Here is a 25491-nt window from a genome sequence, read left to right on the forward strand (position 1 = left end):
CTGGCTGCCTCCTGCCATGTCTCCCCCATCATGATGGACTTGTCCTTATGAAACTTTATCAACTTCTCCTTCTGTAAGTGGCCTTGGTCATGGTGTTTTGTTACAGGAACAGAAAAGTAACTCATACAGCCAGAATTAAGCTCCTTATTCCTTAAATTGCTTTTGGGCATGGTGTTTTATCACAGCAACCAAAAATAACTAATGGACATACTTTTTTAGACAGGGTCTCATGTGAAGCTGTAGCTAGCCTGTAACTTGGCTATATAGACTTGGCTAGCCTTGAACTCACAGAGATCTGCCTGCCTCTGTCTCAAAAGTGTAAGAATTAAAGGCACGTGCCACCTTCCCAGGTCAGGTACTGTTTGAGACAGTCTCCTAGTAGCCCCACCTGGCCTGGAACTCAGTATGTAGACCAAACTGACGAGTTCACAGAGATCTGCCTGCCTCATCTCTTGAGCCCAAAACATGATTTTTAATTTTTTTTTATTTTTTATTTTTTTGTGGTCTTTTTGAGACAGGGTTTCGCAGTAGCCCCAGCTGGCCTGGAATTCACTATGTAGACTAGGCTGGCCTGGAACTCACAGATCCTCCTGCCTCTGCTTCCAGAGTCCTGGGATTAAAGGTGTGTGCTACCATGCCCTGTTGTCGGGTACTATTCTTGATTTAGCTTTGTAAACTGGATAGTTTACACTGTGCCTGAAGCATAGTAAACTTTAAAAAAATAGGTAGTAAATGAAAGACTTGGGAAAATAAATGATTTGGTTCTTACAAGATCCACAGTATTCAGTCTTAGCTTATACTAAACCATATTCAGAATGCGCCTGTGCACGCACACTTAAATTTGGGAATGTCTATAATTGAAATTTCCTTAATCTTCACATAGCCTTTTTCCCTCTTCCCCTTCTTCCCTTCTCAGCATCCCAGTTGCGGGGCTCATGGGCATGTGCTTCCATGCCCAGTTTCCGTTAAGTTTTTCCAAAAAACCCCATTTTCCAGTTTTTGTATGTGTGTGTATATGCTTATTTTTGCATGTGTGGGGGGCACATGGGGTACGAGTGCATGTTGAGTCCCAAGATTGATGTTGGGACTCATCTAAATTTCTCTTTCATTTTTTTCATTGAGGCAGGATCTCTCAATGAAACTAAGAGCTCATCAGTATAACTGGGCTTGCTAAAATACCTTGCTCTGGGGATCCTTTGGCTCCACTTTCTGAGGCTGGAATTACAGACTGGCTGCTACCCCCACCTGTCATTTACACGGCTTTCTGGGGATCTAAACACCAGTCCTCACACTTGTTTGGCAAGTCTTAACCACTGAGCCATCTCCCCAGCCACCCTTACCCCATCCCCCTCACCTACCTGTAGCTTTTTCAGATCCATATTTTTGTTTGTACTTTTTGGTTTGAGGTCTCACCTCCTGCTTATCTCCCTCATTGTTTTCTTTAATTTTTTTAAAAAAATTATTATTTGTATGTGTGTTGAAGCATGCTCATGTGCACAAATATCATGTATGCCACAGCACATGCTCATGTGGATGTCAGAGGGCAACTTTCAATATCTGGTTCTCTTTCTACCTTGGGTTTAGGTCTTCAGGCTTTCATACAAGGTACCCACAGTCCCGTCTCACCAACCTTCTTTCCTCTTGAGACAGGGTTTCTCTATGTAGCCCAGGTTGGCTTTAACACTTGCTATGTAGCCCAGCAGAAATATAATTTTCAGTTACTATAATGAAAAACCTCAGTATAGAATCTGTATTGAGAAATGACGAGATTTGGAAGGTCAAAAATGAACAGACTCTAACCTCTACCTCTTAGCTTCATTGCAGGTTCTACCTTGTTTTTCCTACTCTTTAAATTTTTTGTTTATTTATTTATGGTTCTGTGTATTTATTTATTTGTAGACTGGGCAATGTTGTCTAGACTGGCCTAGAATTCTTAGGATCAGATGATCTCCCTGCCTCAGCCTTCCCAGCACCTTCAAATATAGGCATGTGCCACCATGCCTTGCTCCATCTTTGAGATCTTTGTGCTCTCAGCTCAAGTCTATTGGGACAAGTACTCTTGTCTTAATTTCTTTACCTGTGGCTGTGATCAAACACCCTGTCCAAAACAAGGAGAAAGGGTTGATTTTAGCTCACAGTTCTAGTTACAGTCCATTGTGTTGATGAATTCATTGCAGCAGGAGCTTGAAGCAGCTTGTCATGCTAGGTCCAAAGTCAGATGAACAAAGTAATAAATGCATGCATGCTAGCATTCATATTCAGCTGGCTTTCTCTGTTTTTAAACAGTCCAGAATCCACTGCTGAGGGAATGGTGTCATCTACAGTGAAGTGGTCTTCCCGTCTCAGTTAACAGAATTAAGAGAATCCTCCACAGTCAGTCTCAGAGGCCATCTCCCAGATGATTCTAGATTCTGTCAAGTTGACAACACTAACCATCAAAACCCCCTTCCTACCATACAATCCAGTGATACCACTCCTTGGCATATACCCAAAAGACTCATCATACTGTAGAGATACCTGTACATCTATGTCTGTTGCTGCTCTCCTTACAATAGCTAAGAAATGGAAACAACCTAAATGTCCCCTAGCTGACAAATGGTTAGTGAAAATGTGATACATCTGCTTAATGGAGTTCTTCTCAGAAGTAAGCAAAGATGAAATTATGAAATTTGCGGGTAAATGGATAGAGCTAGAGAGTGTTGTACTAAGTGAAGTAACACAAATGCAGAAAAGCAAGCGATGTATGTTTTCCCTCGTTTGTGGATTGTAGCACCAATCTTTATATGTGAGTATATGAATTCTGAAGTAACACCAGGAGCCAGGTAAAGGCAAAGGGTACATGGAGGTAAAGGACAAGAAACAACCTGAAAGGGGGATAGTAGGGAACAGATAGTACCTGAGGGAGGTGGAAAAAGTGGGAGTAATCGGCAGAGAGGGAAGGAGGGAGGGACATGCAAGGGACCATGATGTGGGGTGGGGCGGGGGACGGAAGGAAGTCAGGAAAAGAAAGATGGCGGGAGTCAGGAGGTATTGAGGGGAGGGTGGGGATAATGAGGGCACTGTGACTAGGGAGGGAGAGAGGAGGGAAGCTGGATAGGAGAAAAAGGAGTGGAGATGAGTGAATCTCGGCCAGGGGCTGGGGGGCCGCAGCTTGGGGGTTAGGAAACCTAGAGGGAAAAGTGATGTCCTAGAAACCCTATGAGAAATGCACGCAGAATGTCTGAACATTAATGCATATGTATACCTGGGAGCTGCTTGGCAGGGAATGCAGTGCCAGATAGAAGAGCCTCCTTTAGAGTGACAAGCATGTCATACAGCACTCATCAAAGAAGCTACTTTTTGCAACTGATGGAGGCTACTGAAGAGTTGCTAATCTGGTCAGGCACAGAGAACATTCGCCTGGGATGCGCAGTACTAGGTGACACATCTGCAGTCGAATCTCTCCAACTAAAGCTCATGGAACATAGCAGAATAAGGAGTAGAGAGAGGGCTAATGTACTCCTCAACTCTCACCAGTGAGGCTTCCATGTACATCAGAGTTCAGTGCACACAGAACGCCACAACTGGCCAAGTTTTGGAGAATAAAAGACTGTAGAGTGTAGGATAGGACTCCTGTATGGAACCTCACCCACCCACAGCTCAGGGACCATTGCAGAAGAGGAGGCGGAAAGATTCTAAGAGCCAGGGTTGGTTCATGAACATGGAGGTAGAGGCCTCCAGGCCACTGGAGGCTTGCTCATGTGAGCCTGTGGCAGTGGTGGCATTGAGCATGGGACCCATAATCAGCTCAATTTAAACAAGGACCCAAAGGGGAGGTGAGAAATAGGTGGCAGGCCAGCACTAGATTGAGAGCTATTTGAGATTGATGGCTGCTGGGGGAGGGAGAGTATGATTTACACAGGACCACTGGATGGGCTGACTAGACCTCGGTCCGCATTTACACCGAAGGACATTTAGGTACAAACACCTGAATGAATAGGACTCAGCATGTATGGCAGAGTGCATAGGGTTTGGTGGGGGGATGGGGGAGGTATGGATGAGGGAGGGGAGTTCTGGATTTGAGTGGGAAATGATGTATGAAATTACGAAAGCAATTAAAAAAGTGAAAAAATAAAGCCCTACAGACATCCCAGGAGTCATCAAATGAATAATTTTTATTCCATTCTTTAAATAGTCAAGAGAACTAAGGGAATTTAACATTTTGATTGACCATGTACAAATTGTATACACTGTCCAAGTTGATGTACCTTCACCCAAAAAATGTTGAAATAGATTGGAGGTTTTCAGAGGGTAGTTTCTTCAGAGAAAATTGAGAAACTGTTCTAAAAGGAAGAGAGAATGGATGGTAAAGCTTAGGTCAGCTCTGCAATATTTTGAGTAACCTAATTTTTATTTTTAAAGGGTCCAGAGAGGGTTTCTTTAAAAATTTTTATCATGATTTAAAATGTCAAATAATACTAAGAAGACTGTAACCACCATTGAAGTTCTTTGTTCACCCCATCTTTTCCTTGTCCCGTGCTTGAAGACATAATTACTTTTGACTTAACAATTTTTAATAATTATTTGTGGGGTGTGTGTATATACATGTGCATTTATGGGCACAGTAGTAGGTGTGTAGAGGTCAGAGGATAACAGGAATTGACTCTCTCCATCCACTATGGGACATAGGGATCAAACTCAAGTCAGTTGGTTTATGTAGCAAGGGCTTTTTACCCATTGAGCCCTTGGTTCAGGATTTTGTTTGTTTTGTTTGAGACAGGTTCTGACTCAGGAGCCCAGTCAAACCTGGAAACTGTAATTCACCTACCTCTACTTATCAAGTGGTGTGATTACAGGTATGAGCTACCATGACTGGCTCAGTCCTGTTGTCTTGGTAAAATTATGTATCCATATTTAGTATCTATTATTATGACCATGCAGACATTTAAGTGGTCTATACAGCTGACCTATCTCCTGCGATTAAATTTCCTTTCATGTAGACTTTAGTTTTTCTTAAATTTTTTGAAATTTTCATTTACGAAAAATGTTTTTTGGAGTTTGTAGTTAGCTGCCTTCTTATACACCTCTCGTTTTGTAAACATTTGTATAACAAACTTTTCTTGGATTCCTACTTCGTTTGGAATATTTCTTTTAGACAAACTTCAGAGCTAGCTAGGTTTTCTTTTCCATTTGCCTTTCTCTGTTGCTTCTTTACTTCCTAGATCCATTTTTTGTTTTGTTTTTGTTTTTACTTCATGTTTTGCTGTACCATGTATTCTCATTTTCCGATTAAGATTATATATATGTTTTTTTAAAATTTTATTTATTTATTTATTTATTTTGAGACAGGGTCTCCCTGTAGCCCCAGCTGGCCTGGAACTCACAGAGATCCACCTGCCTCTGCCTCCCAAATGCTGGGATTAAAGGCATAAGCCACCAGGTCTGGCAAAATATCTTCATTTTATTTTATGTGCATGAGTGTTGTTCTAGTTTGTTTCTCCATTGCTATGACAAAATATTCTGACCAATACCAACTTGGGGAGGAAAGGGTTTATTTGGCTTTTATCTCCCAGATTTATAGGTTTATAGTTCATTAGGGAGCCCAATGTAGGAACTCAGGGCAGGAGCCTGGAGGCAGGAGCTGGAACACAGGCCATAGAGAAACGCTGCTTACTGGCTTGCTCCCCGGGGCAGTGCTCAGTCTGCTTTCTTATGTGTGAATATAACAAACTACCCAGGGGTGACACCACCCACAGTGGGCTAGGACCTCCCACATCATTCAAAAATCAAGAAAATACCCTACAGACATGGCCAGAGACCAGTCCAATGGAGGCAGTTTCCCAGTTGAGGCTCCTTCTACTCAGTTGTGTCAAGTTGGCCACTAAAGCTATCCAGCACAAGTGTTTTGCCTGCATATATGTAAGTGTACCATATTCATGTCTGGTGCCTGTGAAGGTCAAAAGAGGTTGTCAAATCCCTTAGAACTAGAGTTATGATGGTTGTGAGCCACATGTGGGTACTAGAAACTGAACCTGGGTCCTCTGCAAGAGGAGCAAGTGCTCTCAACTTCTGAGTCATCTTTCCAGCCCTCTTGCTCTGTTTTATTTATTTATTTTTTTCTTGAGATAAAGTCTTCTAGTATAGCCCAGCAGGCTTGGAACTCTGGATCCTCTTACCTCTGAGTGCTGCGATACCCAGTTCTGGAATTAATTTTTAAACTTTTCAATTGTGTGTGTGTGTGTGTGTATGTACACACTGTGTGTACACCTGTGTATGTGACTGCATGTACCCAGGGAAGCCTAAGGGGATGGATCCCCTGGACCTGGAGTTATAGGTGGTTGTGAGCTTCGGGAACTGAATTGGGTCTTCTAGAAGGTATGTGTTCTTAACCACTGAGTCATTGCCCCTGCCCTGGAATTAAATATTTTGAGAATAAATTCCTGACAATTATATTTTATTCTTTCATATTTAATGAGTAGTTTGACTACATGTAGAAGAATTATTGTTTAATATGTTAAAAATGCAATTTTGGGGCTGAAGAGATGGCTCAATGGTTAAGAGCACTGGCTGCTCTTGCAGAGGACCTGGGTTTGAATCCCAGCACCCACATGGCAGCTAATAACTGTCTGTGACTCTAGTTCCAGAGGATCTGATGCTCTCTTCTGACCTCCACAGGCACTGTACGACACGGGTACAGTTACACACATGCAGGCAATATACTCACACAAACAAGAATTTAAAAAGAAGATGCAGTTTCATAAGATGAAAATTACTCTGAGGGTAAATGGTAGTAATGGTTGTACAGCACAGATAGGCTTTAAACGCATTATGTTTAAATGACCAAGAATGACCTTGGACTTGTGATCGTTCTGTCTCTAAACTGTCTCCAGTCCCCAGGGCTGGAATTACATACATGTGCTACTACATCCAGTTTTATGTAATGCTGAGAATTGAATTCAGGGCTTCATGTGTGCTAAGAAAGCATAACCATATAATTTATTTTTATCACAATGAAAAATTTAAAACATGATTATAGTCAGTTGTGAGCCCATTTTGTTTAATAGCTATCTGGTAAAAATAAGGGTTAGAATAATTAGTGACTCATGTTCATTGTGTTGATAATGATATTCTTCATTATGTTACGCTTTCTTATAGTTTATATTGTCTGAAAAAACCAACTGACCACCCAACCAGAACACAAACTCAACAAAACAACTTGATTTTACTTGACTTTATTTCTGATATGCTTCCATTTTTTTTCGTTTTACTAGTAGTGAAATGTTTCATTGATTGTTTTGTTAATAAGAATATTTAGCAATATAAACTACTTGACAAAATGTTAGGACTTAAAATGTTGAATATAATAAAATCATCATGTCAGTTGCCTCTCTTTTGTACTACTTAAGGAACATAAAAATTACTGCTGCTTTTTCTCCCTTCATTGTTTACCAGAGTTTTGTAACCCAACCAAACTTCCTGACTTAGTCACTTGAGTATTGTTACTTAGCTGATTCTTATCAGAAACAGGAAATTGTCAAGTTCTGTGTTAAAGTACAGCAGATTCTAAAATTATATTTGTAGTAGCATGATAGATTTCCCTTTAGGTGTTTTTTTTTTCCTGCCACTAGTTGGTTTTTGCTTTTCCTTAAGAAAATAGCATCTAAGCTGGGTGTGGTGATGATACATGCCTTTAATCCCAGCACTTGGGATGCAGAGGCAGGTGGATTCCTGTGAGTTCAAGGCCCACCTCAGAATCCAGGCCAGCAGTGGCTACGGGGGGCAGGGGGAGAGAAGAGAAGAGAAGAGAAGAGGGGAGGGGAGGGGAGGGGAGGGGAGGGGCTAGACAGATGGTTCAGTAGTTAACAGCACTGGCTACCCTTGCATAGGATGCCAGCCGGCCTATATTAAAAATACCCTTTCCTCAGAGTTTACAAATCATGCATAGTGGTCGATTACATGATTTGACAAAGTTAATGTGAATATATAATTATAACTAATAAATATATAGAAATAGATTAAGTACAGATTTTAGACATTTGATCTGGTAGCAGTCATTTATTAAGATAGTAGTTCTCTAAGGGTTCTAAAGTTTGGGGCAAGACTTTAAAGCCAAAATTATTTTCATAATACTAGGTTGTTGTTTTATTATGGAGATTACATAGGGTCAATGAAATTTGATGATATTATATAAAATATCATTTGGAAGATAGCAAAACTCAGTGAGTATATATTGAATAATGGGACATTATGCATGGATAAAAACGGTCCATTGAAAGTGTAAGACAGCTCAGTGGATGTTTTTGTTTTATGTTTAATTTATATACAGTAAGGCACTTTTTGGTGTGAATGAGATTTAACATACTTAGAAAGCCAGTCAGAGAGAGAAGCATGGCCATATGGGAAAGAACAGAAGCCTAATGAAATCTAGAGATCTCTCTTCAAAGTGCTCACAGCAGTGTCAGTGTTAAATAGGAAAGAGAAACAGAGGCAAAGACTAGGCGTTTCCGTAGTAGCTGTCCAGGTCTTCTAGGTCTGGCTGTGGTCTGGTTGCTCATTACTTCAGGCCATTCATTGTCTCATCATTGGCCATGAAAAGCTATGTGGTTGTTAAGATGGTCTCTGTTGCTTAAGCCGGGGCAGTTAAGATATTTATCAGGCCTGTTGTTGCTGGGATCCAAAGTAAATGTAGGGTAGAAAGACTTAGGATAATTCAAAAGGAAATGAAGCAAGATGGGATCAAAATGGCCAGTGACTCGACCTTCTTTTAAGTCCCGACTGGTAAGCCATCATTCCACTTCAGTGTGTGTGTGTGTGTGTGTGTGTGTGTGTGTGTGTGTGTGACTCTGTGTAACTCTGTGTGTGTGTGTGTGTGTGTGTGTGTGTGTGTACAGGTGCATGTGGAGAGACACATGCATGTGTAGGTCACAGGAAACCTCAGGTGTTATTCCTTAGCTGCCATTCACATTTTTTTTTGAGACAGGTTCTCTCAGTGACCTGGAACTCAACCAAGTAGGCTAGGCTGCCTGGCCAGTGAGCAGGTAGGTTCAGGGGTAGCCTTTGAGATGAGTTCTTTCACAAAACGATAGCATCTCTTACTATCCCTGCTTGGCTGGCCAGTGAACTCCAGGGATCTTCCCATCTCTACCTCTTTAGCACTTAAGGCTACAAGTGCATGATCCTCTATTTGTTGTTTTTTTTTTTTTTTTTTTTTTTTTTTTTTTTTTTTTTTTATATTTTCTGTGGATTGAGCTATTTCTCCAGTTTCCCTCCCCATCATTTTATGAGAATAGGGTTGAGCCGCATTACAACCCCCCCCCCCAATCCCTGCCCTTTGCTAGTCCATTGCTTCAGGAGTTCAGGGCACTGTATTATCTGATTGGCTGTTTATTGCTGTACTGGTACATAGATTTAATTAAGGGGCATTTGTAGCATACAAGTAAAAAGGAGCAAATGGGTTGTGTCCAAAAAGACCATTAGAACACAAGAGGCCAAGGTTGGAAGCTAGCCAATAGCTCCATCTAGTGGAAGGATAGGTAAATGTGTAAGAGGCTTTTTGTGTTTGGTTTTTTTGGGGAGCTGGTACAAGTGGCTTTCATTTTGATCTTGATATTTCCCCTCCCCCCATTGTCTCTAAATGAATTTTAAAGCCAACACTGATAATCATTCTGTTCTTTGATCCTTAGCCAGGAGATAGGCATGACCCTTTGTACACTGTGATCCCATTTGAATGGGGATGTGATAGGTGACTGTAGTCCAGGTTAAAAAAAAAAAAAAAGCAGTTTTAACCAAATTTGATCAACAAAAGAGGTTTGGAAAGAGCGGTACTTAGGGGGCTGGAGAGATCTGGAGAGATGACTCGTGGTTCTATTCCCAGCACCTACATGCCAGCTAACAACCATCCATATCTCCAGGTCCAGGGGAGTATGATGCTGTCTTCTGACCTCTGCAGGCATTGCACAACATGGGTACACTTACATACATGCAGGCAATATACTCATACACATAAAAAAAGAAAAATAATAAAAATTAAAAAGACTAGCACTTAGGCTAAGTCTAACTGGAGCCAAAATAATAGCTAACTTCTTAGAAGTTGTACTCTAGAATTCCTTTTTTGGGGGGGGGTTAAAGACAGGGTCTTCCTATCGCCACAGCTGGACTGGAACTCACTATGTAGACCAGACTTACCTTGAACTCACAGAGATCTGCCTGTCTCTGCCTCCCAGAGATTAAGGGCAAGTGCCACCACAGCTGGCTTACTCTTGAATTTTTACAGGTCAAAGTTAAAACAAGTGATCTGTGAAATAAGTTTAATTCTCTCAGGTTATATTTAAGAGAACTTGTTTACACACACACACACACACACAGGTTATATTTAAGAGAACCTGTTTACACACACACACACACACACACACACACACACACATATACACACCAACCAACCAACCAAAGGGAATTGCCACTCGGGAAAAGTATATATAATTTTACATTAAAAATTGTGAGAAACAAGTAGAAGAGATGTTAGGGATAGTCTCAAAAGTTTTGAGCAAATTATTTTCTAGAATTTAATTTCTATGAGCTCTAAATCATATAGACTTGAAGAATTTCATTTTAGAAATTACGCTGTATTTGTCTTCTTTTTTATTGAGTGACATCTTTAAAATTCCTTAGACACCATAGAAAGGGAAAGCCTTTGAATACAAGACTGTAAGAATGAATTCTTATTTACTAGTTAAGAACACACTTAATGGTCATATCTTTCTTTTTCTTTTTTTTCTTTCTTTTTTTTGTCTTTTTAAGAGAGGGTCTCCCTGTAGCCCCAGCTGGCCTGGAACTCTCGATGTTGACCAGGCTGGCCTCGAACTCACAAAGATCTGCCTGCCTCTGCCTCCCAAGTGCTGGAATTAAAAACAGGTGCCACCATGCATTTTATAAACAAGCTAGGTAGACTGCAGCTATTAACTAACTGCTCAGTGATAGAGTGCATGATTAGTATGCATGAGACCCTCTTTTTCATTTTAGTACTAAACACACACACACACATATACATATGAAGGGACCTTTTAGCAAAATAGAAAAAAATGTTATTCTAAAATTGACCTAACACTATTTTACAACTTAAATAAGTCGCCCTTATACAAACCATTGACTCTATCATATTTTTTAAAAATGATAAACAGCCAGGTGTGGTGGTGCATGCCTTTAATCCCAGCACTTGGGAGGCAGAGGCAGGTGGATCCCTGTGAGTTCGAGGCCAGCCTGGTCTACATAGTGAGGTCCAGGCCATCTGGGGCTACAGGGAAACCCTGTCTCAAAAAGACAAAAACAAAACAAAACTTTATCTTAAAACTTTATTTAGTAAACTTAATTTTCTCCAAATTATCAGTCTGTGTTAGAAGAAAATAGAATTTAATTAGCCATGATGTATGTTTTTCTGTGTGTACCCACACATGTGTTGTTATGGCTTGTGTATGGAGGTCAGAGGACAGCTTTCTGGAGTTTACGGTTGGCAGCCTTCTCCTGCCAACTGATATAACTCATTTAGACTCATTTACATTTTTATTTATTTATTTGCTTATTTATTTTGACACACGGTCTTCCTATGTAACCCTGGCTATCCTGGAACTCACTATATATAGTCCAGGTTGGTCTCTGACCTGTGGTGATTATGCTGTGTCTGCCTCCTACATGCTTAGATTGTAGACCAAATCCATGATGGGGCATTTCTTCCCCCCCCTCCCTTCTTAAAGAGAGGAAAGGGTTTATTCGGATTACAGGTTCATCATCAAAGTAAGACAAGTCAGGAACTCAAGGCAGGAACTGGAGGCAAAAACTGAAGCAGAGACCATGGAGGTATGCTGCTCACTAGCTTGCTCACCTACCTTTCTTATATAGCCCTGATCTGCATGCCTACATATGGTACTGCCCACTGTGGGCTGGGTCCTTCTACATTAATTAAGGATTAAGAAATGACTCAAACACATGACTATAGGGAAGTTAGATCCAAGAAATTCTTCAGTTGAGGTTCCCCCTAGGTTTGTATCAAGTTGAAAGCTGAAGCTAAATATGACATATTTTAAGAAATTTAGTAGAAAGATGAATGGCGTAATTTTATTTATTTATTTTTTATTTATTTATTTTTATGGGGCTTTTGGCTATTCTAACATTGTCCTCTCTGAAGAGGTAACCCTAAAATCTTTTAAGGATTAGATACAAGCTCCCAAATACTTTCGACATTTTTGGCCTTTGGAACAGAGTATGTTGCTGAGAGGCCCAAGGACATTTTGACTTTTAGCCAAGAAACTGGCTACTTTTCTTTGGGGTCTTTTTACCCTACCTGCTTAGCTAATTCCTACCTCTTATTCTTATCACACCAACCTCTGAAGAGGTTACCCAAATTGCCAATAGGGAATCAGGATGCAGACTGCTCTGGCTTCTTCCATGCTGAACAGGGATGCAGGGTGAGGCAATTGGAGTACCCCTTCAGTGGGTCTATCTAAAAGACTCCCAAGTTGCATAACTCTTATCTCTAGGGGGAAAAGAAAGTCCTTGAATCATGAATAGGAGATGTGAAGGAGAAGTAAAGGCAAGAGTAATTATAATTAGCATTACAAGTTTTAGACTGGGAACTAGAAAAAAGTCAGAACAGGGCAGTTCTCAAATGTTCATGTGAGAGTCCATTGGAATTTCTTGACAAGGGCTTCCGAAAGCATCCCTCTATTGGGTTCCTACTCATTTTTCTTTTGTCTTCTAAGGCTGGATTCTAGAGTGATGGATTCAGGATTTGCTTTCAGGTATTTTGATAGCTGTTGGAGTGGTTAGAATCAGTATCAGTTCCCTCTCAAAGGCTTCTAGATGGGGGGAGAAAACAAATTAATCCATCATTTTAGAACAATAGCTGATTGTCCCCCTTAGCTACAGGTGGACACCACAGTATTGGAGACCAAGATTTGAAGTCTTACATCTGAGCAGCACTTTCTGGTTAGGAACAAAATCATCAATGAGAAATAATTGTCTGAATAACTTTTTATATAGACCTAAGCCTATAAGTCTGGGAAGTGTAATCCCATGAACTTTTAAATATACTGATGACTTTACTCTTTGGTTATACTTTCCTTTTGGGTGTCTAAGACCATACAATTGGCCCAAATAAATCAATTTATTTTTACACTTAAGGTCATTTGAAGTTCTCTTCTCAGGGGTCACATGGGCTTGGGAGGCGCTCCTGGCCCCTTTTACCAGTTCCATCTATGTGAAGATAAGTCAAAGGTCCTGCTTGACCATGTCTGGCTTCATTTGGAAGCATGAATGAGATGTTTCCGCTAAGTCGACCTTCCTCTTTGTAGACTGGACACTGGTTCAAGTCCATCTCGTGGAGCCTCCATGTCCTCCCCAAAGAAGAGGACAGGAGAGTCACCACAGTTATAGGACATTTTGAGAGATGTTCCATAGTCCCCTGGAACTTAGTTGACCTTGGAGGGCAAGGGGCAAAAACTATCCCCTTAAGTCCCTCTGACCAGATTAGTATAGGCCTCAAACTATGGTTGTTAAACATCCAATAAGGTTAGTTCCACCAGTCTGGTACTTTTAATTATCATGTGCTGTGTAGGTAAGGCTTGGGTAAAAAAACAAATATTCTCAGATAAACTTTGACTAGATACATATTGTCTTCATTAAACTAGTTGACTAAACTATCTCTGTTCCTATATCCTTTTAACATCTTTTACATTCTCATTTTCTTTTTTTAATAATTATGAGACATAATAACATTAACAAATAAATTTTCCATCAGTTGTGAGAATTCTTTTCCTGGGGATACTAAGCACTGTGAACCCTTTTAAGGTTCTAGTGTCAAGCCAATGTTTGATTAAAATTTTACTGGGGAACCAATGAATTTACTGAGCTTACTTACTGAGATAACTGAGGGATTGCTGAGGTGTATGTATTATGTATGACCTGAGGGTATGCACACTGGAAAGCCTTTGCCCAGCATGGGTCATGCCTTCTCTTCTAGTCTTCCCCAGATTGTATACTTTAGCCCTCCCCAAATACAGGAGGTCATGTGTAATTAGGGTGAAATTACATACAGTTGGCTGGGAAGAATGGCTGGATAATGCGGTGAGGGTCTAATGACCCTGCTTGGCCCTCCTTGAATGAATGAGCACAACCGTCAACAAGCCCAATTGTGACAGTGTTTAGAGATCAGGCTCAGCTTAAGTCGTGATGATGGTAGTTATTTCATGTAGAAGGGACTGCTGTATAGCATCATTTTATTAAAAGGACCTGGAATTTTAAAGTATTGGGTGCTAGGATCCACATATGAGGGAGAACATATGTCTCTTGCTTTTCTGAGTCTGTGTTACTTCACTTAGTATAACAGTTTCTAGATCCATCCATTTACCTGCAAATTTCATTATTTCATCTTTCTTTACTGCTGAATAGAACTCCATTGTGCAAATATACCACATTTGTTAATCACTAGTCAGTTGAGGGGCACTTAGGTTGCTTCCATCTCTTAGCTGTTGTGAAAAGAGCAGCAAACATAGTTATACAAATGTCTCTACAATAGGATGAGTCCTTTGGGTGTATGCCGAGGAATGGTATAACCGGGTCATATGGTAGGTTCATTTTTAGTTTTTTCAGAGTTCTCCACACTGTTTTCCATAGGGGTTGCACGAGTTTACAATCCCACCAGCAGTGAATGAATGTTCCCCTTTCTCCATATCCTTGCCAGCATTTGGTATCATTTGTTCACTTGATCCTAGCCAGTCTGATTGGGGTGGTTTTAATTTGCATTTCCCTAATTACTAACGATGTTGAACACTTTTTTGAGATGTTTCTTAGCCATCTTTATTTCTTCATTTGAGAACTCTCTGTTTAGATGTTTAGCCCATCTTTTCATTGGGTCATTTGGTTTTTCGATTCTTTGTTTTTTGAGTTCTTTGTATATTCTGGGTGTTAAACCGCTAATCAGATGTGTCACTGTTGAAAATTTTTTCCCATTCTGTGGGGTTTCTCTTCACTTTTTTGATTGTTTCTTTTGCTGTACTGAAACTTTTTAGTTTAATGGGGTCCCACTTGATTGCTGACCTTAATTCCTGAGCAACTTCTGTCCAATTTAGAAAATCTTTTCCTACATCTACATCTTGTAAGTTACTGCCAATATTTTCTTGTAATAATTTCAGGGTTTCCAGTTTCACATTGAGGTTTTTGATCCATTTGGAGTTGACTTTGGTGCAAGGTTCTAGTTTTCATTTTTCTACAAATGGTGCTGGCAAAACTGGATCTCCACCTGTAGAAGAATGAAAACTAGAGCCAGTGCTCTTAATTCTGTGCCATCTCTCCAGCCCCATTTGTTGATTTTTATATATGAAATCATAGTGTTCTAGTTTTTCCGCCAAAAGTTAGGAGGATAAATAAACCAGAAAGGCATAATATTATATTGATAATAAAGTTGGGTCCTGCGTAGTATAGTTGGTACAAGACCCATTGTGTTATTCTATATTTTTGTGTATGTTGAAAATTCTCATAATAAACCTTAAAGCTTTTACTATAGTTTGCATTTTCAAAGTCTTCTACAGACCAGTGTGTTGAGGACTTCATCTGCAGCCTGTGGCCCTCTTGGGAGATGATGTAGCTTATTAGAGGTGTGGTCTACCGAAAGGAAATTAGGTCATTGAGAATTTGCCTTTGAATCCCCCCCAAAAAGCACTCATGGCACCATACCGGCTCTCTCTTTTATTCTTCTTGACTAGCAGGAGGTGAGCATTCCTTTACCCTGCGCACCTGCCATGATAAGACTGTGCTGTCACAGGCCCAAACAACAGGCCCCAGCAGCCATGGACTGAGGCATCTGACACCATGAGCTCATTGAGTTGATTTTCTCAGTGTTTTGTGACAGCTTTGAAAAACTGGATAACACAGCTTTATATGAATTCTTATTTATTATACCAGTAATTTTAGCAGAGCACTTATTTTTGTATCTGCTGGGGAATACTAGGTATCTGTGGGACTTTTGTCGGTTGGTGGGATAGGTAAAGAATAGTAATTCAGTTTTAATTTTCTGTTTTTTCAGGTATAAAAACTTCAAGATCCAGGACTGGGCTTGGTGGCACATGCCTTTAATTCCAGCACTCAGGAGGCAGAAGCAGGTGGATCTCTGTGATTCGAGGCCAGCCTGGTCTACACAGTGAGTTCCAGGCCATCTGGGGCTATTGGGAGACCCTGTCTCAAAAAGACCAAAACAAGACAAAACAAAAAAAATTTCAATATTTAAATGAAAATACTTTTACCTTTTTGTGTTTTCTCGCTTGTAATTGCTCATTGTCCTTTGCCAATATTCAAGCTTATCTTTCTCATCTATTTTATGAGCATTAACTGTGTGATGGGCGCTAACCATGTGAACATATAACTAATATTTGGATATAAAATATTTTCCCAAGGTTTGTCTTTCTTTTTTTTTTTTTTTAATTTATTTTGAAACAGTTTCATAGTTTAACTCAGGCTGGCCTCATTTAATACTCCCACCTCAGCCTCCTGAGTCTTGGCATTAAAGGCATATACCACCATACCTGACAATTTATTCCAACCATCTTTTAAGTTTTGGATTGTAGTAGATATAATTATGGCCTCCCAAAGCTATACATGCATGTTTGGAATTACTCTCAAACCTATGAATATATTATTTCACATAGTTAAATGAATTTTGCAGGTTTGGTAAAATATTTTTACATTTTTTAAAAATTATATTTATTTGTTTGTGTATGTTTGTTCTTAAACCCCATGCATGTCTGTGGAGATCGGAGGACAACTTGTGGGAGTCGGTTCTCTCCTTCTACTTTGTGGGTACTGGGGAACAAACTCAGGTTGTCAGGCTTGATGACAAGTGTCTTAACCCACTGAGCCATCTCACTAGCATTTAGGGAGATATGGGAAGATTATCCAGGATTATCTTTATGGACCTAATGTAATTATAAGGGCCCTTAACAGGAGGCAGACAGGTAGATCAAAGTGGGAAATTTGGAGAGTCATGGAGTTATCAACTGAAGAAGACAGGCATTTCTGGAAATTGGAAAATGCAAGGCTGTATTATCCCTACATCCTTCGGAAGGCACTGACTTAAGATCCTATGATCCTTTTCGTGCTGACCCTTCTAACTATAAGATATGGATTTCTGTTGTTTTAAGTCACTAAGTTTATGTTAACTAGTTAAAGCAGTGATATATCTTTTGCCAATTTATTTTCATTTTAATGTTTAAACTATATTTTGAGGAAATTATAGATCCACATGTAATTGTAAGAAATGCTAGAACTTACTGAAAAAATCTATTTCCTCCAGTGGCAATATCTAGTAAAAGTATAGTACGGTATCACAACCATGGTATTAACTAACATTGATACAGTTACTATACAGAACATTTCCTCAAGACTCTGTCATGTTTCTCTCTTGTAGCTGTTATGGTTTGAAAAAATGTCCTAAAAAATCCATGCATTACTCTGGGCGTGGTGGCCCATACCTTTCATTCCAGTAGGCAGAGGCACGTGGATCTCTGTGAGATAGAGGACAATCTGATCTACATAGTGTGAATTCCAGGCTGGCTGGGGCTACAGGAGACCCCTGTCTTTGAAAAAAAAAAAAATCAGCGTATTAAAGTCTTAGTTCCTAGCACTTAGTACTGTTGGGAGGTGGTAGAACCTTTCTGGTCTCTAGCATATTTTTTCTTGCATTTCACTGCCCATAAAAGTTTAGTATGCATTTCTAATAACCAGGTGGGGCTTTGGTTACTCTAATTACTTGAAGTTGTAAAGTCAATCTCCCAAGTGCATCACTTTAAAAAAAAAAAAAAAAAAAGTAGAAGGGCAGTCTGAATCCATCCAGAAAAAGAGATATTCAATGCTGGGGTATGCAGTTTGTTAGTATACAAATTACTATTTTTCCATAATGTTTTTTACCAGTTTGCATGTTTTTCTACATGAATTTTCAAATCAGTTTGTCACATTTCAAAATAAATTCCATTAAAGTTATGAATTAATTTGGTAGTGGGGCCCCCCACAGGGGACGAGTCATAATTCCTTAGGTATCATTGAAAAATATCTCTGCTTCTAGCTTTCCAAGTGTCTCAGCTAGTTATTAGAAATTTTTTTGACATGTATGTGTTTATATGTGTGTGCATGTTTGGGCATACATCTGTGTATGTATGTGGGTGTACATGTATGTGTGTACATGTATGTATGCATGCATGCATGCATGCCATACATGTGTATGTGAATGAGCGTGAATGAGGTCCATGTTAGGAGTCCTCCTATATTGCTCTCTCTTATTTCTTTAGACAGGGTTTCATCACTAAACCTGGAGCTTACTGATTGACTAGAGACATACATAAATCACTATATTAAACTAAATATCTCCTTCATAGGTTCTTTGTCAGTTGAAAGCTTTTAATTTTTTAGATTAACATACAAAGTAATGGGTTTCATTATTCTATTTTCATACATACACGTCAATAACTTTGTTCTCAGTACAAAGAACGACATAAAAGATGACTTTTTTCTTTCTTTTTTTTTTTTTTAAGATAGGTCTCACTATGAAATCTAGGCTAGCCTCAAACTTACGGTGCTCCTACTTCAGCCTCTTGAATGCTAAGGCTTTCTTTAGCTTGTGTCTTAATTAGCTTTCTATTGCTGTGATGAAAACACTGACCAAAACCAACTTGGGGAGGGAGGGGTTTATTTGGCTTACAGCTCACAGTCCATTATCAAGAGAAGTCAAGGCAGGACTCAGGGCAGAAACCTGGAGCACAGACCATGGAGGAACACTGCTTACTGGCATGCTCCCCTGGCCTGGGCTCAGCCACCTTTTTTTTTTTTTTTTTTTTGCCTTTTTGAGACAGGGTCTTCTGGCCTGGAACTCGCTGTGTAGAGCAGGCAGGCTGGCCTCGAACTCACAAGGAACTCACAGAGATCCACCTGCCTCCACCTCCCAAGTGCTGGGGTTAGAGGCATGCACCACACCTGGCTTTCAGACTGCTTTCTTACATAGTATAGGCCCACCTGCCCACGGGTAGCACCGCCCACAGTGGGCTGGGCCCTCTTATGCCCCACAGACACCACAGGCCAATCCAAATGAGGCAGTTCCTCACTTGAGAGTCCCTCCACCCAGATGTGCCTTCAAGTTGACAACTAAAGCTATCTAGCACAGTCTGGCATTGATCAATTTTTGTGTATGCTCCATTTATATTCTTCTCTTTGGAAGTGATGCTCTGTATATGTCTATTATGTCATACTAATGCAATGCCAGTTTTTTTCTGAATTTGCTAACCTGTGTCTTTGAGTGTTTTAATATTGAGATATGTTAGAATTGTTTTCCTGTGATTATACCACCCTATTTATTTTACTTTTGTGCCTTCTAACTATATAGAAAGGAAAAAGTGCTTAGAAAGCATCTATGTTATATGGTATATACAAGTTTTGATTTTTACCTACATTGGATAGAACTTTCAATCATTTGTTTAGTGAATTTTATTGCTAGTGGTGATTCTGAATGTAAAGTTAGTTTATATGATATTAAACAGGGACACTGTTCTTTTTTAAAAATTAGTATTTGCTTGTGTTTTGTCTTTAGGTGGCTTTTCTTTTTTTTCCTTTTTACAGTGCTGAGAATTGAAGACAAACAATCTGCCATTGAACTACGTACAGCCCCAGTTCCTCCTGGGGAACTTGCCTGCTTTGCTACTGGTTTTGAGATAGGGTCTCTCTATAGCCCAGGATGGTCTCAGACGCGTAGGAGTCCTTCTTCCTCATCCTCTTGAATATTGGGATGGTAGATATGAGCCACCTGAACTTGATAAATGTTTTAAGTATGTCTTTTTTGAAAAGCGTCGAGAACCTTACTACTTCAGCTTTTTATAAAATGTTTTCTATGTTGCAGTACTGAAGCTGCTGAAAGATGGCAGAAGAAGTGGTGGTAGTAGCCAAGTTTGATTATGTGGCACAACAAGAGCAAGAGTTGGATATCAAGAAGAACGAGAGATTATGGCTTCTGGATGATTCAAAATCCTGGTGGCGAGTTCGAAATTCCATGAATAAAACAGGTTTTGTCCCTTCTAACTATGTGGAAAGGAAAAATAGTGCTCGGAAAGCATCTATTGTAAAAAACCTGAAGGATACCTTAGGTAAGTTGTTTCTTAAAGGAAGAACAATGAGTTTCTTTATAAATGGATTCTGGGGCAGTAGGCAGAATTGACTTGAGAAGGCCAGGACTGTCATTTTTGCTAGGCAGTGTAAGTTTGGTCCATGATAATTGTTTAAGCCAAGAGTTCAGTGAAGATTGTTTGTTAACAATTTCCCTAATCTGGGCTCACATTCAAATGGTGCTAAGGAGCAGAATCAACTCTGATCTTCTAGAAACAGCTGCTTGATTAATAAATACCTGTTGGGGTTTAGACAAATTTTGCTTATAAGAGACAGGGAAAAGTGAGTAAAATGCAAAATTGTCTCCTGGGGCATCATTACATTTTGTTTTACATGGCACATTACTGACTTTAGTATCTAATGAATTTCACTTTTAAAAACAATTTTCTTCTGTTTGTAAGAATTTTTCACCTGTGGGTCATTGTCACATATTAGCATCTAAAGGACTGATCACTTCCCTATTTTGTTTTCACTTCTTTTCCCTCCTTCTCTAACTATATACATTTGTTTAGTTTTAAATTTTGTTGGCCTTTATTAGGGCAAGAGACAGAGGAGCCTACTTCACCCTGGCCTTGGGTAATAGGAAGGAAATATATAGAGTAAAGACTGCTCCCCTCCCATTTCTTAACTCTCTGTAATGGACAGGAAGGAATTGGGAGGGTCAGAAATTAATTTTGGTGTTGAGCAGACATGCTACTGCTTAATGGTCCTTTACCTATGTGTAGAAGAAAAAAACTTTTCCTGCAGAGATAGTTTGGTATTAATGTAGCATAATTGACAAATATGAAATATTATTTTAGATTATTTTTTATTCACAATTGCTATTGTAGTCTTTTTAATAATTACTAGCAATAGAGGATAAATGTTTAATGTTTTTAACCATTTTAAGATGCAAAAGCTAAAATATAGTGCAATTCAAAGTAAAGAATTCCATAAAATATTTGTCAGTTTCTGAACTAAAGACCTTTCTCTGTGCTAAAGGTATTGTAATAGGTGTAGTTAGCATGACATTTGACTGCACAGATAACTTATCTTTAAGTTTTAGGAAATCTGTTAATTTTATTATAGTATTACAGTTATTGCTGCCTATAATCCCCAGTGTTTAGAAACATTGTTTGAAATTAGTCATCTTTAGCATGTATAATGATGTTAAGTCTAGCTATTATATCAGTCAGCCCACTCTTTTTTCTCAGAATTTCTGCACTCCATTGGCAGCTTAACTATTTCAAATAATTTAGTGGGTTTTTTCCACCATGATTGTGTTAGCTAGAGACCTTGGGAGTTAAGAAGAAAAAGGCGGTAAAGGATAGGAAGAATGGGTGTATGTATTTTTAACTATTACAAATGTACTTTAATATTTCTTTGAAAATAAGTGTGAATTATAACTTCACATTCTTTGCTGCCACGAGTTACTTGTTCTACAGGTTCTTTTGCAGTTTGGGGAAAACAGTATTAGAAAGAGAGAAGCCTCAGTTTTGAAAACATTTTATTGCTTGGGTGTGGGCCAGGTCACATGGATTGGGTGTGGGAAGTTTCAGTGTTTCAGAACAGACCAGGAAGTTTACTGAAAATTATCCCGGAGCTGTGTCAACAAACTTACAAAAGAGAACACGGGATTTTTATTCAAAATGGATTGCTTAAACATCTTTAAAGATTTTTTCAGTAAGTTATTCTGTTTATTAAGTCCATAGTTTCCTTGTTACAGCTTTTGAATTAATTTTTTTCCCTTTTGTGAGTTAAAAGGGAAAGTAAATGGAGAGAATCAGTGAGTTTATATAAGCTGGTGCTTTATGCTGTTTATGTAATAAAAGGTAGATGACTAGTGATATTTTAAATGCTGTTAGTTTTGCCCTTATAAATGATTTTAAAGTGTTTTAGCATGAGTGTGTAAATAACAAGTAGGAAAAGTATATAAATGATTTGGATCCGATGTACATAGTTCTATTTTAGTAACTCAGCCTAGTATGGACATTTGAATTATTTTATCCTTGATCTTTGAATTAACATGATATGCTTTACTAGCTTTTACTTAGATTTTATTGTGGGAATAAAGTCAAGATAACGTTTAATAAGAGCTCTCATAAAATACAAATACTGATTTACAAGTAAAATACGCAGATTTGCCTCTGCTGGTGGCATGTATATAATCTTATAATAGTGTACTTGATTAAATCTCCTTGAATATTTGTTCAGTAGCTCTACAAAAACAGATTATTATAGAAGTCTCTTAAGCACAAGAAGCCTAAGGAAACAGAGAATAACCTGATCAGCGATTCTGGGGAAAAGGACAAAACAGAAAAGGAGTAAGCACTTTGTTGGAAAAGAATGTAGTAGTTGTAATATGAGGTCTCATTTGTTTCTTTTAGTTAGCTTTGGTGGCTAAGTGATTCCTTCTGGAATATATTTTCTAACTTCTCTTTACTTTCTGGACAGTTATTAAATTTTTAGACCTTTGAAGTTGCAGTTTTTAGGTTATTTTTCTTCTGAACACTAATTTATTTTTTCTTTTTAAAATGCATGTATTTTACATGTGTGTGGTATATGTGTGCATTTGTATGTAGAAATCAAATGATAATTTGATGTCATATTCAGGAACACTGCCCATATCATTTGATACAAGTTCTCTCATTGGTCTGGAGTTTACCAGTTAGGCTAGACTGGCTGGCCAGTAAGGCCCAGGGATCCTTCTGTTTCTTTCTCCTCAGCACTGAGATTACAAGAGTGAGCCACCATATGTGGCATTAGTTTATGTAGGTTCTGAGGCTCAAACTAGGGTTTTTGTCCTTGTGAGGCAAGTGTGTAACTAACTGAGTCATTCTCCCAGCCTTTTATTAATTAATAACACCTTGATGGGCTGACAAGATGGCTCAGCAGGTAAAGGTGGCTTGCCACCAAACCTGATGATGACCTAAATCCAATCCCTAGGACTCAGAAGGTAGAAGGAAAGAATCGACTCCCTAAAGTTGTCCTCTGACCTCTATACATGAGCTGTGGTATGTGTATGTGCCTTCATATACCACTCCCCAGTGAATAAAGTAACAAAAAAATTTTTTTTTTTTTTTTAAAAGCATGAAATAGGCGGGGTGTGGTGCTGCACACCTTTAATCCCAGCACTTGGGAGGCAGAAGCAGGTGGATCTCTGTGAGTTCAAGGCCAGCCTGGTCTACATAGTAAGTTCCAGGACAGCTGGGGCTACAGGTAGACCCTGTCTCAAAAAGACCAAAAAAAAAAAAGCGTGAAATACTAATAATACTTGCAGAATTTACAATCTGGTAGGGAGTTAGAAGATAGCTTTTACTTATTAATAATGTAGTAGGTTTCAGATCTAGATTCTGTCATAATTGGTAATCATAACTGAAGCAGAAATAGTATTAAAATGTACATAAAAATATAAGTTGTGAGTCTGGAGAGATGGCTCAGCAGTTAAGAGCACTGGCTGTTCTTGCAGAGGACCTGGGTTCTGATTCCCAGCATCCACTTGGCAGCTAACAACCATTCATAACTCTAGTTCCAGGGGATTGAATGCTCTCTTCTGACCTCCTCAGGCATTTCACAACACAGGCGCACTTACATGAAGGCAATACACTCATACACATACAATAAAAAAAGTGTAAGTTGCATTATTCAGTATACCATTTTATTGATTCAGTGACAAAATTGTTCCCTGTGTGGAGTCTTAAGAGTTTATTGGTTAATTCTAATTGTACTTGTAGATTGGGCTTGTAAGAGCTGAGATTTGAGTTTTATAACCAAAATATTTCTTTTCTAAATCCCTATAGCACTCCAAAATAGGCATTTATTTTGCCAGGGTGCTTGTCAGAGTAGAAACAGGCTGTTTATTGAACTAATTTCTGAATGGACTTGAATAGTAGAAATAAACAGAATTATGTATTCCTTGTTTGGTAGCCAGAGTACCCTTGAAAATAAAACTTACAGTGTTTTAGGTAAAATAATTATAAGCAGTAATGTATCTCTTATAGATGAATGAATAAATGAAGTACAAACTAAAAAAATGCAGTGTTAAAAGTAGCAAATATTTATATTTAGAATTACTTAGAATAAGCCCTGTGCTCTAGGGTATGTAACTAAACTTTTCCAATTTTTCTGTTTTTGGTAAAAGAGTTGGGCGTGACTAGATGATCCTGGAAAGTACCTCCTAACGCTACAAGTCTTGCAGTCTTGGTAAACAACCAGGTGGTCTTTTGTGTGTCATGGGAATTAGGGGAAATCCATGAGGGAGAAATTGGTTTTGAAAAACTGAGAACATAACAACAGAGTGATAGTTCACTGACAGATTGGAACAACAGCAATACTTCTTTGGACCCATGCTATTGAACATTACTCAGTGATTTTTCAGATGAAGGGAAGTGCTGATGATAAAAGCAATAACTAAAAAAACCTGAAAAACCGATAAGAATCTAGGCTGGTAATAGTTCACCTGAAGAAAAAACTTACAAAGAGTTGCTTTGGTTGTGTAAGCACGAAGTCGTCATCATAGTCCATGGTGGCCTTGATGCAAGTCTTAGGGTTGCTCCGGTGAAAGGATGCAATAGCTCCTTTGTGTATGTGCTGACCAATTAAAATATGTCACTTTATCCACGTGGTGTGTGTGTGTGTGTGTGTGTGTGTGTGTGTGTGTGTGTGTGTGTATATATATCAATACTTTAACCATGGTATTAAGAGACTCAGATGATTCCAAACTCTGGCATCCATTATATTAAGGATTTGGAAACCAGATTTATAGGAAGATCTGTTGGTATGAAGATTTGCTCTTTGGAAGAAGAGCACTATTGTGCAAAGACTAGAGTGTTCACATTGTTTAACCAGGTTCAGAGTCACGTACCTCCTCAGTGCTTACATGTGAGCAGTTCTCTCCCAGCCTTAACCAGAGTAATATAATAATAAAGGTTTAAGTAATTCTGAAAAATTAAGTACCAGAAACACTAGGAAATAGAAAAATTGTAGCCACCATCTATGGTACCTGCTATGTGCTGTGTACTACACTAAGCACTTATATATACACTTTTAAAGATTATTTATGAAAAATTTGAATAAAGGCACATAGCACCATTTCACAAAGAAACTGAAATTTAGACATGATTAAATAGCTTGTCTAAGATGACAGGAGACTAAATATTAGAGCAACTCTCAAGCAATGGATTAAAAGAATTTCCTGGAAAAAAGACTTATTGAGGTTAAGATGATTGTGATGAGCTAAGAACAGGTCAAGAAGTGCTGTGACTGTACATTTTTTATGTGTAGGAGTGTATTGCCTGCATGTTTGTGCAATGCCTGAGGAAGTCAGAAGAGGGTATCGGATCCCCT

General features: G+C 38.9%; 1 protein-coding gene across 5 annotated transcripts in view; it reads left to right on the forward strand.

Annotated features, from left to right (window-relative positions):
• The window catches only part of Nck1 (NCK adaptor protein 1), a 64591-nt gene that overhangs the window by 26174 nt on the left and 12926 nt on the right, over nt 1–25491 (forward strand). For 2 of the 5 annotated variants that reach the window (XM_008841649.3, XM_017800258.2), the window contains exons 2-3: nt 16052–16165; nt 19904–20147. In XM_008841649.3, the coding sequence (XP_008839871.1) occupies nt 19922–20147 (226 nt within the window). In that variant the 5' untranslated portion in view covers nt 16052–16165; nt 19904–19921. Of the gene's footprint in view, nt 1–16051; nt 16166–19626; nt 19796–19903; nt 20148–21677; nt 21829–25491 lie in introns of those variants that run through there. The other 3 variants (XM_017800257.2, XM_008841651.3, XM_008841652.3) reach the window with 3 other exon arrangements.

This window comes from Nannospalax galili, unplaced genomic scaffold (assembly GCF_000622305.1).
Source record: "Nannospalax galili isolate Female #2095 unplaced genomic scaffold, S.galili_v1.0 scaffold861, whole genome shotgun sequence".
Lineage (NCBI taxonomy): Eukaryota > Metazoa > Chordata > Mammalia > Rodentia > Spalacidae > Nannospalax > Nannospalax galili.